Source organism: Cetorhinus maximus, chromosome 30, assembly GCF_964194155.1.
Source record: "Cetorhinus maximus chromosome 30, sCetMax3.hap1.1, whole genome shotgun sequence".
NCBI lineage: Eukaryota > Metazoa > Chordata > Chondrichthyes > Lamniformes > Cetorhinidae > Cetorhinus > Cetorhinus maximus.
In genome coordinates, this window is record NC_135908.1 from 3,704,751 (window position 1) to 3,718,272 (window position 13,522).

Consider the following 13,522-nt stretch of genomic DNA (forward strand, 5'->3'; position numbering starts at 1 on the left):
CAGCTGCTTAAAGTACATTTATTTTGGGGATGAATCTCTGCATGTGACTACTAACTATCGGGAAAAGCAGATGCTGAATGTTAATTACCTTTCTGGTTTAGGCATCCGCTGCAAAATGGTTTAGCACCAGCTACTGCAATGCTGTATAACTTTGTGTATCTTCTTTTGCAGATGACCATGATGTTCTGTCCTTTCTTGCATTCAGCTTGACCAAGCCTGAGACAAAGGTGAGAGTTGTGGGGCGCAGCTTTTGTTGGACCAGAGCTGTATTAAAAACTGCCACGCCAACAATATGTGCTGTTTAACAAATTAGCCAACCTACCACTGCCCTTCCGAGGAGACGTGGTAAACAACATTTTGTGTGTAGCTGCACAGATGGCATATAATCTTAAGGGAGTTTTGTACAAAGCGCTTTTTCAGTTTAGTTCATGCCCCAGTGACCAGTCATTACAGCTGACCATGAATTCCATTGAATGTTACGTTGTGAGAATTATAAAGCAGCTGTCACTGTAGCGATGTAATAGCAGTTTTCAGCTTATAATTTATATAAGGATTTGAAGTGATATGGTGCTTTTTAATCCAGAGAAAATCCACAAACTTTACATAAGAGAAAACAAGATAAGCATAAATGGGCAAGCTAGGAGGGGTCATCAAGGCACAGTTGAGTTGGTGGAGTTTGAGAAAGTCATACAGTCATAACTCTCAGAATGAGGCCACTCAGCCTATCAAGTCTATGCTGGCTCTCTGTAGGCCACTCCAGTCAATGCCATCCCCCCTGCCCTATCCCCAAGGCCCTGCAAGTTTATTTTCCTCTAACGCCCATCCTATTTCCTTTTGAAATCGTCGATGGTCTTAGCTTCCACCACCCTCTTGGCATTGAGTTCCAGGTCAGTACCACTCACTGCATATGTAAGTTCTTCCTCACCTCACCCCCACCCTTCCACCCAAAATCTTAAATCTGTGTACCCCTCGTCTTTGTCCCCTCAGCCAATGGGAACAGCTTTTCTTTGTTCATCTTATCTCTACCTGTCATAATCTTGCCCACCTCTATCAGATCTCCTCTCAATCTCCTTTGCTCCAAGGAGAGCAACCCCAGCTTCTCCAACCTAACCCTGTAGATAAAATCCCTCGCCATTGGTACCATTCTGGTAAATCCCCTCTGCACCCTCTCAAGGAGCCTCACATCCTTCCTGAAGTGGTAAAAGGTAAAGAGAGAAGAGGTGAGGCAGAAGCTGCTGAAGAGGAAGTTCCAGAGTAACAGTAAGAAAACCACATGTTCTGCCATCAATTTGTGTGAAAGGAGTGCGGTGGAATCTAGAATTGGAAGAACAAAGGTATTAGGGTAGAACCAGGTGGAAGAGACAACACTGGTAGAGAACGAAGGCTGTAGATAGATTAGTGGGTGTGGATGGGGTTTTGAAATCCATGCAATGGAGTACAAGGAGCCAGTGTAACCTGGCAATGATTTGGGGTGATAGGCAAGCAGCATTTGGTAAGAACAGACTGAGGATACGTAGAAGTTTGGCAAGGGGGGTATTTGAGAATCAAGTGGAGATGTCGGGCATGGAGAAGGGCTTCAGTTGTAGTTCAGGTGAGGTGATGGCAAATGCAGGTAATATTGAGTTGGACCTTTAGCGGTCAAGGGTTGAGGGGTCTGGAATGGCTTTGGGTTGAGTAAAGCATTGAGATTGTGACTGTGCGTGCAAGGCCGGCATTTATTGCCCTTAACTGAGTGACTTGCTCGGCCATTTCAGAGGGCAGTTAATAGATTTTAAAGATATAATTGCTGTGGGTCTGGAGTCACATGTAGGCCAGACTGAGTAAGGATGGCTGATTTCCTTCCCCAAAGGGCATTAGTGAACCAGATAACTGCTAGTTACATGCTCAGCATTGTTGATCCTAGCTGTTTATTCAAGATGTTTTTCATTAAATATAAATTCCCTGGTTGCCATTGTGGGATTTGAACTCATGTCTCTGGATCATTAGTCCAGGCCACTGGATCACTAACCTAGTAACATAACCACCATTGTACTGTTCCCTGTGTACAAAATGTAAAGCTTGTATTCATCACCTGACTATGGGTAAACAAATAGACATTTTAATGATAGACTATCATTTTTTTTTCTGGCTCACCCAATGCATCTGTTGTGACATGTAGGACCCTTCAATTCAGATATCTAATAAAGAACAGGAGGAGTATCACAAAGAGTACGAGCGCTTTGAGAAAGACTTGGAGAAACGTAAAGATGAATTTCAGAAAGAACACCCAGAGCTGCACACGCCAGGTAACGTTGGACAGCCGGAAAGAATAACATTTGCTTCAAACGTCTTTGTTCAATGTTCAGGGTGATGTCATTGTTCCTGATTCTCTTGAGTCAATATCCGCTTGGTCAATTCTCATTGTTACTTTTTTGTATTCATTTACGGGATGTGGGCGTCACTGGCTGGGCCAGCGCTTATTGCCCATTCCTAATTGCCCTTGAGAAGGTGGTGGTGAGCTGCCTTCTTTAACCCCTGCAGTCCATGTGGTGTAGGTACACCTACAGTGCTGTTAGGGAGGGAGTTCCAGCATTTTGACCCAGCAACAGTGAAGGAACGGTGATATATTTCCAAGTCAGGATGGTGAGTGACTTGGAGGGGAACTTCCAGGTGGTGGTGTTCCCATGCACCTACTGTCCTTGTCCTTCTGGGTGGTAGTGGTCGTGGGTTTGAGGTGCTGCCTCAAGGAGCCTTGGTGAGTTGCTGCAGTGCATCTTGTAGATGGTACACAATGCTGCTACTGTGCGTTGGTGGTGGAGGGAGTGAATGTTTGTGGATGGAGTGCCAATCAAGAGGGCTGCTTTGTCCTGGATGGTGTCAAGCTTCTTGAGTGATGTTGGAGCTGCACTCATCCAGGCAAGCGGAGAGTATTCCATCACACTCCTGACTTGTGCCTTGCAGATGGTGGACAGGCTTTGGGGAGTCAGGAGGTGAGTTTCTCGTTGCAGGATTCCTAGCCTCTGACCTGCTCTTGTAGCCACAGTATTTATGTGGCTAGTCCAGTTCAGTTTCTGGTCAAAGGTAACCCCCAGGATGTTGATAGTGGGGGATTCACACATCTCAATCAAATCACCTTCACAACTCCAAGGAACGTAACTCAAATTGTCAGTATACCATAAGTCCGATCTACTCTTCCCTCTTGAGACCACAATATCCTTTACTGTCTATGATTAGCTGTCCATAGTTGGATCATGCATTTGCTTCCAAAATCATTTTAAATTTTGGCAGTAATGTAAAAATAGGCACTATTGGATTGGCCATCTGTTATGAGAGTTCAGTGAAGAGGGAACTGGAGTAAAGGTGGCTGTCCCATTTTATACTGTCACCCAAAGTTCAAATCACCCCCAGAAAGCCTCAGTGATCCACCAAATCATTTCTTTGTTAAAGTCAAGAAATTGCTTCAATTTGCAGCAATTTTGGAATTACTTTTATAAACTGGGAAGTTCCTCTGCTTTGTCATTTGTGGGAGAAATTTTTTTACCTGATTGTTAAGTTGGAGGACAGTATACTTTTTCTGAACTCTGGTGTTCAAAAGTATATACCTGAAAAGTTTATGGCACTGCCTCTTCTATTGCCCTGGGCACCAGTTATTTTGTTATCAGCTATCAGAAAGCAATTAAAACCATTGGAATTGCAGTGGTCAATAATGGGTTTGAACAGCATTCTTTAGGGAGATATTCACAAATTCAGCTAAGATTGATGCAGAGACTGTAATAATTATGGAGGGGGGGGTGGTGGTAGGGAGTTACTCTGTTCTTGGTAAGAATGACAAAATATTGATCAGAATACAACATGTTCTTACCGGGAACTGTAAATACAATACAAAGCCCAGCTGGCCTATGCCTGTGTTTACCCTCTCTATCTGGATAAAGAATCTGCTCCTGAATTTCCTATTGGATTTATTAGTGACTACCTTCAAAGTTCTCAGCCTCCATTATCAAGAAAGGAGTCTTGGCCTGCGCTCAGTGCAGGACAGATAAGCATTATCAAATTCTTCAGAGGTTCTTCATCTTGAACTAGATTTTCTCATTGGAATTTCTTTTTATAACCCCTTTATCTTACAATTGTGCCAATCAGAATATCTAGACATTTGGAGTAGTATAAAAGGAGCTTTATCCTGCACCTATTTTGTACTCTACCTGAATGTTTGCTTAGACTTTGTTGACTGTGGGGGAGGGAGGTGGGTGGTGGTGGTGGAGTTAATTCACCGTGCGTTTTATTCTTTTTTCAAATCATCTAAACACTTCTAGACGAGGATGCTTTCGAGACAGAGAGTCAGCGGGAGTTACAAATGGTTGCAGGTGGCCAGTCGCTAATTCACCAACAGCTGAAGAAGCTTCGAGAGAGGTTGGACATTGCTTTTGAAGAACAGAGGCAGCATTCGGAGAACTTGAGCAAGTTGGGCAAGGACCTGCGCACAACCACAGCGAGGGGTACCTCAGAACAGGCAAGTAAAGGAGTAGGTCTTTCCAAAATAACAAGTGTCTTAGTGTTCACCTGTGGCATAGCGGGGATTTGGCAGACACACACACTACTGAATTATGTCCGTGACAAAGTTCATCTTAGCACTGCGATGTAAACAATGCTGAATGTAGACAGATATAGACACTATTAAATTATATCTGTGACAAAGTTACTTCTGGCACCAGTGCATTTAGCAATGTTAACATTACTTAACTAAACTTCAGCTCAAAAATGTTTAACTCTTGAACTCAGTTAACCCATAACTTTGAGCTTGTCCATTCTTTTGTGAGCACTGGACTTGATGATAATTCCAGTATATAAAAATAAAATACTGCGAATGCTGGAAATCTGAAATAAAAACAGAAAATTCTGGAAAAACTCAGCAGGTCTGACAGCATCTGTGGAGAGAGAAAGAGAGTTAAATGTTTCGAGTCCGAATGCTCTGAAGAAGAGTCATATGGACTCGAAACGTTAACTCTCTTTCTCTCCCCACAGATGTTGATAATTCCAGTGTTCTCCTGGCTAGCCTCCCACTCTGCATCCCCCACCCCATAATCTCACATTCATTCAAAACTATACTGCCCACATCCTAACCCTCAACAAGTTATGTTCACTCCTCATCGCTCCTGTGCTCACTGACCTATGTGAGCTCACCATCCAGCAAGGACTCAATTTTAATCATCTTATCCTTGTTTTAAAATCTTTCATGGCCTCACTCCTCCCTATCACTGTAATCTCCTCCAGCCCTACAACCTTCCAGGATCTCTGCACTCCTCCAATTGTGGCCTCCAGAACATCTCTTATTTAATTCATTCCACCATTGGTGGCCATGCAATCAGCTGCCCCGGTCCTAAACCTTGCCATGTCTCTACCTCTCTCTCCTCCTTGAAGTTGCTCCTTAAAACCTACCTCTTTTAACGAGATGAGTGTTCGATGAATCTGTTTTTGATCGTTGAGGGAGGAATGTTTGCCAGGACATACTGTTTCACTTGTACTTTGTCAGTTCCAGCTGGGATTATGTCCTGAAACCCTAATGTGAGGTTTGGACGTATTTCTGACCTGGAGGTGAGATTGCTGCAAAAATGAGCCTTAAAACTGAGACACAGTTGCCTTCTTTGCTGGAGACAGTTTATTGGCTTGGTTCACAGTCAACACTACTCCAATCCCCACAGTGTCCCAGCTATCTCCATTTGTCACTCCTTTAATTGAAACAATTAAACTAAATTAACAAAATGAGGGACAAAGTAAAAGGCAGCCCCTTAAAGGGATACTGCAAAAAGAATACTAAAATCTTAAAGGAAACTTACAAACACCCAATCAAAACGTGATTAAAGGGGTCAGTAAAGCATCCCAGTCTCCGCGGTGTCTACCGAGCACAGAAGATCTCGATGGTGCCAGCAGACACTCCTCTCCAGGGACACCCGGTCGTGAACGTAGCCGCGGAAGAGGGGCAGATAGTCGGGCCAGACGACTCCCTCGATCGCCCGCTGCCTGGACCTGTTAATGGCCAACTTGGCCAGGCCCAGGAGCAGGTTCACGAGGAGATCCTCCTCCCTCCCGGCCCCCCCCTCCGCACTGGTTGTCCGAGGAGTAAGAGCATGGGACTGAAGTGCAAATAAAACAAAAGCACGAGGTTTTTCAAATAATTAAAAAGTGGTGGGGGGGGGTGCAGCCTACAACAAGTAACACACGCGTGGTCCATGGACTCCAGAAGGCCACAAAAAGACACAGGCATCTTGGGAGCCCGTGAACCGTCACATCCTACGGTTGTATGGGACTGCTGCGTGCAACACCCTCCACCCCAGGTCCCCGACGGTAAGGGGCAGGACTCCGGCATAGAGAATCCTTCACTGGGGACCTCTGCCGCCGGACGGCAACAAGGCCGCCAGGGCGTGTCCAAGCAGTGGGAAAGGCCTATCTATCTCCGTTTATAGGTGTACAAATACCCATCACCTGTTTAACAATGCAATTGTCATTGAAGCTTAAGAATGTAACTAATAAGACATGGACATAAGAGAGTGGATACAGAGCTACCCACCAGATGGGCATGGGAGAGGAATCAATGGAATATGAGACCATCTTTTACATCAAATTAATAGGTGTACACCTTTGTGTAGGTAAATGTCTGCTTAGATCATGTAGAAAATGCGCTTGTGTTTAGTCTGGGCCAATCCAGTCAATTTATTCAAAACAAGCAGCCTTTTCTTTTGTGGTTAAATTTCCAAATGCTTTCTGTCACAGAGCAGACAGCCATCCATGTGTTAATGGTTTATTGCATGTTTTACTTCCTGACGCTCGTCATGTTGAAGGCCTGCCCTCTTTACTGTAACAAGCACAAACTTTGGGGAGAGAAGTTCTGCTTTAGCTTATTTTTATCCCTGCCTCCCCTGCCATTCAGGTTGCAAGCTCTGCGCCAACCTGGTTCTATCGCTGTGTCCTACCATTTTAACCTGGCCTCGTCCGATGCAAGATGTTCCGTGGCTTTTAGGCTTTCCTTTCAAACTTAGCTGCTTCTAAGAGGAAGCTGCGTTGCTGTGGTATGTACGAATTGACACCTGCATCCCTAAGACAGTTAGCTGTGTTCCCTCTGCTGTTTTACACTGTCGTCATCGCATTACCTATGGGGAGTGCTGCAATGATCCACTCTTTGTGGAGCAGATGTGTCACAGTGACAAATCCCTGCAGCATGTACACTCCAAAACATTGGCAGTGAGATCGATTTTTCAGCTTGTTCAGATTTTGTGGTTCCCCCCCACCCACCCACTCAGACTTGGCTGAGTAATTATGCAGCTCGGTTTCCCAGCACGAGAAAAATGTTTTTTTTTCTTTCCCAGATTATTGAGGAAGCTGGAAATCTGACATTTAAAAAAAAAACCCAGAAAACGCTGGAAATACACAGCAGGTCAGGCAGCATCTGTAGAGAGTGTGCTTTTATTTTTAAACCAGTTTCATTTGGAATTGCTCTGATTACGAAATCACCTTCCCAATATTAATGGCTCACTTGCGGAACTAGAGCCTAGTAATTGGCTTCTGAACAGCATCCTTGTGCGCGGAGAACTTACTTGCTACAACAACAACAGGTTGCATTTATATAGCGACGGCAAACTGTCCCAGAGCTTCACAGGGACATCAAATACAATTTGACTCCGAACCACTTTAGGAGATATTAGAACGTTTGCCCAAAAAATTGATCAAAGAGGTCACCTTTATAGAATGTCTTAAAGGAAGAGAGAGAGAGAGAGAGGCAGAGAGGTTTAGAGAGGAAATTCCCTAAAGGTAAGTAAAATAAAAATTAGGGATGCTGTGTTTTGCCTTGAAGCTCTTTGATGGATCAGTATTTTGTATCTTGTTGAGGTAGAGAAGCACTGTTTGTGCAGCTGAGGCTGTTCCTTGACGCTGGAGACAAGAGTATCCACTCAAAAGCACGTCAATAAGTATTCCACACGGAGCACCCGGGCACCTCAAGTCTGGCTCTGCCTTTTAAATGGTGCATAAGATGATTAGAAACATGGGAAGAAAAGCAGCAGAATTCCACATCAGTGAAAAAGCTTCTACCGCCTTTAATCCTCTGGGTTACTTTGCAGGTAATCGTGTTAATTAAACACTCTAAAAAAAAAACGAAAGAAAAGATAAATTCCAGGTTATTGAGTAAACAATTAGCTTATAAGTCTTTCACATATTAAATATACGAAAGTACCCCACAGTGATGTTATGAGACGCGATTTCTTTGATTCATATAATTATTCAGTACACACGTGATGGCAATCCAGTGCTGTTCCTGCAAGAGATAATCCCGAATATTCTATCTTGTTTGTATATCTCTGCGGCCCCACTCTAAGAGGCTTTGTCTTGGAGATTACTGGGATTATAATTTACGATTCGAGCATTATCTGACCCAATACACACACAAGATTCATGCTTAATAAATTTGTGTTGAAGCCCAAAAGAAGATTGTTTTTCCGTCACTGTGTACAAAAAGAATGAGTTGCTGCGAAAGATGTAGCTTTTGACATAAAAGGATGCAGGATCTCATCATTTTAGTTTAGAACTGTTATGGCTCCCCCTTCAACCTTACCCACTGCACCCCCCCGCCCCCCCAACACACAAATGTGCAGTGGGCACCATGCACAGAGATATACAGGAAGGCCACGGATTTCACCTCTGCTCACGGCTGTTAGCCCTTCTCAGCCAGAGTGGGAGTGAGAATATTGCCATTGGGCCTCAGCCACTCTAACCTCGGCTGTGGGGAGGAAAGGTTGCCCGGGGTCACTGTTGCTGATTGCTGTACAGTAAACCTTTGCAGGAATGAAATGCCCAAGTTTACTGACCTTATTAAATTGTCTCTTTTATACACTCAAGACGGGGTTGGACCGGTTTTGGGTACAAAGGGAAGCAAGGGGTAGATCCAGAAGGTGTGGAGTGGAGGTAGAAGATAGGCTGTGCTTCCATTGATTGGTGCAGCAGGCTCAAAGGGCTGAATGGCCTACTCCTCCTATTTCCTCTGATCTTACATTTTAACTCCTTTGGAATGGCTCAATTCTTCAAGAGGCATTTCTTGCATTGGGCTATGTGGCCTTGAAGGGACATTGCTAGTATTGCCACCTTCAGATCCAGCAAGTGCTGAACATTCGTATTTGGGTTTTGAGGGCATAAACATTACCATTTTCTTTAAGGTTTGTGCTGGCTAATTGGCGATAAATTTGCTGGACAAGTTGCTGGTGTTGGGATTGTTTAGTTAGCCAAAGGCTGACTCAAGGTGCAGCGTTTACACTGGGAACAATATATTTCATTGTAAACTGGAAATGCCCCCCTTTGGTTAAGGAGGGCTCAGTCTCCTTCCTGCAGTAACTGGGAGATGGGAGGGTTGCTATCCTGGGAAGATTAGATCAAATGGGCCAAACTGATCTCATAATTGTGAATGCTGGTGGAGGTGCAATTGAGTCCAGATAAACTGGAATTGATACCAGAACACAATTGCATGTTTCCCAAAATCCTCGTATGTTGTGTCCAAAGTCAACTAAATGCCTTCAGTTTGATAGTAAGTACATTGAACATGAGGGAAGCCTTGTGGCACAGTGGGTAGTGTCCCTGCCTCTGATCAAGAAGCTTTGGGTTCAAGTACCACCCAGGACCTGATGGCCAAGGAAGTGTATTCATAATGCAGTCAAACATGTATCAACCTGCAAATCATTCCAACACACACCAATGGCATTCTCTGGTCTATTTTCTCTGGAATTTAGAAGAATGAGAGGCGATCTAATTGAAAGGGGTTTGATGGGGTGGACGCTGTGAGATTGTTACCGCTGGCCAAGGGAACCTAAAACAGGGGGGCACAGTCTCGGGATAAGGGGCCGATCATTTAAAACTGAGATGAGGAGAAACTACTTCACTCAAAAGGTTGTGAATCTTTGGATTTCCCTACCCCAGAGGGTGGTGGATGCTCCATTGTTGAATACATTTAAGGCCGGGATAGACAGACTTTTGGTCTCTTGGAATTAAGGAATAAGGGGAGTGGGCAGGGGAGTGGATTTGAAGCCCAAGATCAGCCATGATCGTATTGGTTGATGGAGCAGGCTCGATGGGCCGTGTGGTCTACCCCTCTTATTTCTTGTGTTCTTGTGGCAAGAGCAGGAGTGATTCCATGATGGTCAGCCGTGTGATGGAAAAAAAGCTGGAGCCTCTACCCTCACTCTCCATAGCTCCGGACTACAGCATGCATGTATAAGTGCATGCCACAGCAACTCTGATTCCCACACTGAACATGGTTCACCCACACGCACACATCACGCAGAGGAGGGATTTATAAGCCTTTAGCCACATGGGCTGAATAGGCGCATCCATAGTGTCTCAATGTACCAATTCATTTTAATATTTATTTGCTGACGTCAGAGATATTGGTGGAGGTTTTGCGATTTTTCCCTGGCTGTTTCTAATGGGAGCTTGCAAAAAGTAAGCCTGTGTATTTTTATTATTCATTTGGGTGTCGCATTGATTTAACCCCCCTCAATTGATCTTGAGAAGGTGGTGGTGAGCTGCCACCCTGAACTGCTGTGGTCCGTGTGGTGTAGTTACTACCAGAGAATACCATTGAGGATTTTAAATAACAATTCAGATGAACCGACTACCATTGCTTTACCACATGTAGCTGCAAGAAACCTACACTGAGCTGGCTTTGCTTCACAAACCACAGGCAGCATTTCTTCTGCTTAAATTTGTCTTTGTTTGATAGGATGCCGATGGTTCCCACCAGAGCCTGATGCTGGTGCTTAACGGTCAGAAGGCGATGATTCAACAAGTGCAAGAGATAAGGTACCTATCATCTTTCTGTTTTTGTCGGGATGCATCTCTGGTGTGGTTGGGTAGGACAGAGAGAGAGTGTTGGAGTTTGAAGCCTGGCTGCTTTGGAACTCCGGGGAGCAGTGAAAGCAGAATACACTATGAATGGTGCCTTTGGGAAAACTTCGCATTCAAAACCTCCTTACAATCACCAAGAGATTAATAACTTCTATCAAAAGAGATTTGAATTCCCAGTGACTGACTCAAAGGACAACACGGCGAGGTTTCATTTTTTAAAACTTTTACCCTGCACACGAAAAGCAACCTGACTAAACGTTACTTAGTGGGCAACAATTGCATTAAAACTGCAGAAAAGATACCTCCCCTTAGTTTCCTAACACGACCGAAAACACTAAACACCGAGTTCCTACGTGACACTGCACTCTTCACAAAATTGTAGTCTTTACAGGAACCAGTTGAAAGTTATGCCCCGTTTCCAACAGGCTTGTTTCTCCCCGTTCTACTGAGTCATGATGACCAGTGTGCGTTGAAAGTCGTTTCCCCTCAGTCTTCTGAGAATCCCTGAACCAGCTTCCCGCAGCAAGGCCCAAGCTGGTGATTCCTTCTCCTGGGCCATCTCGGGCTGAATCTCTCAGTGCCCTTAAATCTCTGTAGAGTCCATCTCCTCGACCAGCGGACAAGCTTCTGCTGCCATTCTGCCTGGTACCTAACGGAGAACAACCTTTTCCCCCTGCTGACCACATCAGCTGTTGTTTTCTTGTGTGTCTCCCTGTGACACACTCTCTTGCTGGCCCCCTGGAGGTGCCCTGCCCCCCTGGCGATACCCTGAGATAGTAAGTCTACAAAGAGCAAGGCCAGCTGCTTCTGCCTTTGCGTTCAGTTGTTAAATCTGGCACTTGTGTTTCAATAGGACTTGACCTGGGCCCCGGTACCCATGGCAACCGGGTCACATTGGCTTATCACTGGACAGAATTAATAGGAGGTCACTTGCTGTATTTTGCCTTTGCTTAAAAGAAATGAATTAAAACACCATCTTATAAAACCTTACATTCATAATCGCCCTTTTGTTTTTAGAAGAGCAGGGGAGTCCTCCCCAGTGTCCAGGCCCAATATTTATCAATCAATCAACGTCACAAAAGATACCTGGTCTTCACGTTGCTGTTTGTGGGAGCTTGCTTTGTTCAAATTAGCTGCTGCTTTTCCTATGTCATAACAGTGACACCACTTTAAAAGCACTTCATTGGCTGTAAAGTGCTTTGGGATGCCTTGAGGTTGTGAAAGGCACTATACAGGGGAGAGTGGTAATGTCACTGGGCTAGTAATTCAGGGGTATGCCCAGGGGACATGGGTTCAAATCCCACCATGGCAGCTGGTGGAATTTGAATTAAAGTAATAAAATCCAAATATAAAGCTAGTCTCAGTGATGGTGACCATGAAACTATCATCGATTGTTGTAAAAACCCAAATGGTTCACTAGTGTCCTTTAGGGAAGGAAATCTTATTTGGGCTGGCCTACATGTGACTCCAGACTCTCAGTCATATGAACATACAAGTTAGGAGCGGGAGTAGGCCACTCGGCCCCTCGAGCCTGCCCTGCCATTCAATGAAATCATGGCTGATCTGACTGTAACCTCAACTCCACATTCCCACCTACCCCCTGATAACCTTTCACCCGCTTGCTTCTCAAGAATCTTACCTACATCTGCTTTAGAAATATTCAAAGACTATGAACGTGGTTGACTCTTAACTGCCCTCTGAAATGGCCACTCGGTTCAAAGGCAATTAGAGATGGGAAGCAAGTGCTTGGCCTTGCCAGCAATGTCCCATGAAAGAACAAAGAAAGAGTAAATGCGTGCTTTTATTTGTTTGTATCTACTGGTTCAGAGGAAAGACTTATAGCTGAGATATCCACTATTTTCCCTTTCACAGACCTGCTTAAGTATTTCCATTGCTTTGTTTTTTGTTCCAGATTTCTAGCATCCTGTAGCATTTTGCTTTTTCTTGCCATAAGTGAGTCTTCGGTCACTGTTTCGAGTGAGTTGAAACATTAAAAAAAAACAAACCCCCCTCTGTTTAGTCCGAGCAGCGCAGTGTAAAAGTGTCGCCTGGACCGTGAAGCTCCTGAACAAGTACAGTAATCCAAACTTCGTGAAGAGGACATGACAAGCGACAACTTGTATTAAAATCTGCTGAAGCCCTGCAGTGTCGGTGAAAGCAGACTTGTGTGTATCTTCAGTCCTGTTTCAGAATTAAACAGCGTGCAGATGTGTGTGTGCTGTATCAGTGAATTGGAAGGTTCACTGCCAGAAGCATTTTGGTTCTTTCAATTGCTTAACACCCGTCCCTCCGGCACCCTTTCGCTCCCCAGCACAAGGACTTGCCGTTGTAAGTCATTGCTTGCATGATTGTTAGCCAGTATCTTGAAGATAATGAGATGGGGGTCCATCCGTAATCAGCCATAATCAGAAAGGGGCTTTAGGCATCTCACTCTGTTTAAGAGGGAGACAAGTGTTTTTTTGAAAAATTTATTCTTTCGTGGAATGTGGGTGTCACCCAGCATTTGTTGCCCATCCCTAATTGCCCTTGAACTCGGAGGCCATTTCAGAGGGCGGTTAAGAGTCAACCACGTTGCTGTGGGCCTGGAGTCACATTTAGGCCAGACCGGGTAAGGACGGCAGATTTCCTTCCTTAAAGGACATTGGTTAGTCAGATGGGTTTTTAC

The 13,522-nt window shown here is 44.6% G+C and overlaps 1 protein-coding gene across 1 annotated transcript in view; it reads left to right on the plus strand.

Moving 5' to 3' along the window:
• The window catches only part of LOC144669977 (protein ERGIC-53-like), a 69,397-nt gene that overhangs the window by 19,435 nt on the left and 36,440 nt on the right, over positions 1–13,522 (plus strand). The window contains exons 7-10 of the mRNA XM_078532277.1: positions 172–227; positions 2,159–2,285; positions 4,290–4,486; positions 10,733–10,812. Of these exons, the coding sequence (XP_078388403.1) occupies positions 172–227; positions 2,159–2,285; positions 4,290–4,486; positions 10,733–10,812 (460 nt within the window). The remainder of the gene's footprint in view (positions 1–171; positions 228–2,158; positions 2,286–4,289; positions 4,487–10,732; positions 10,813–13,522) is intronic.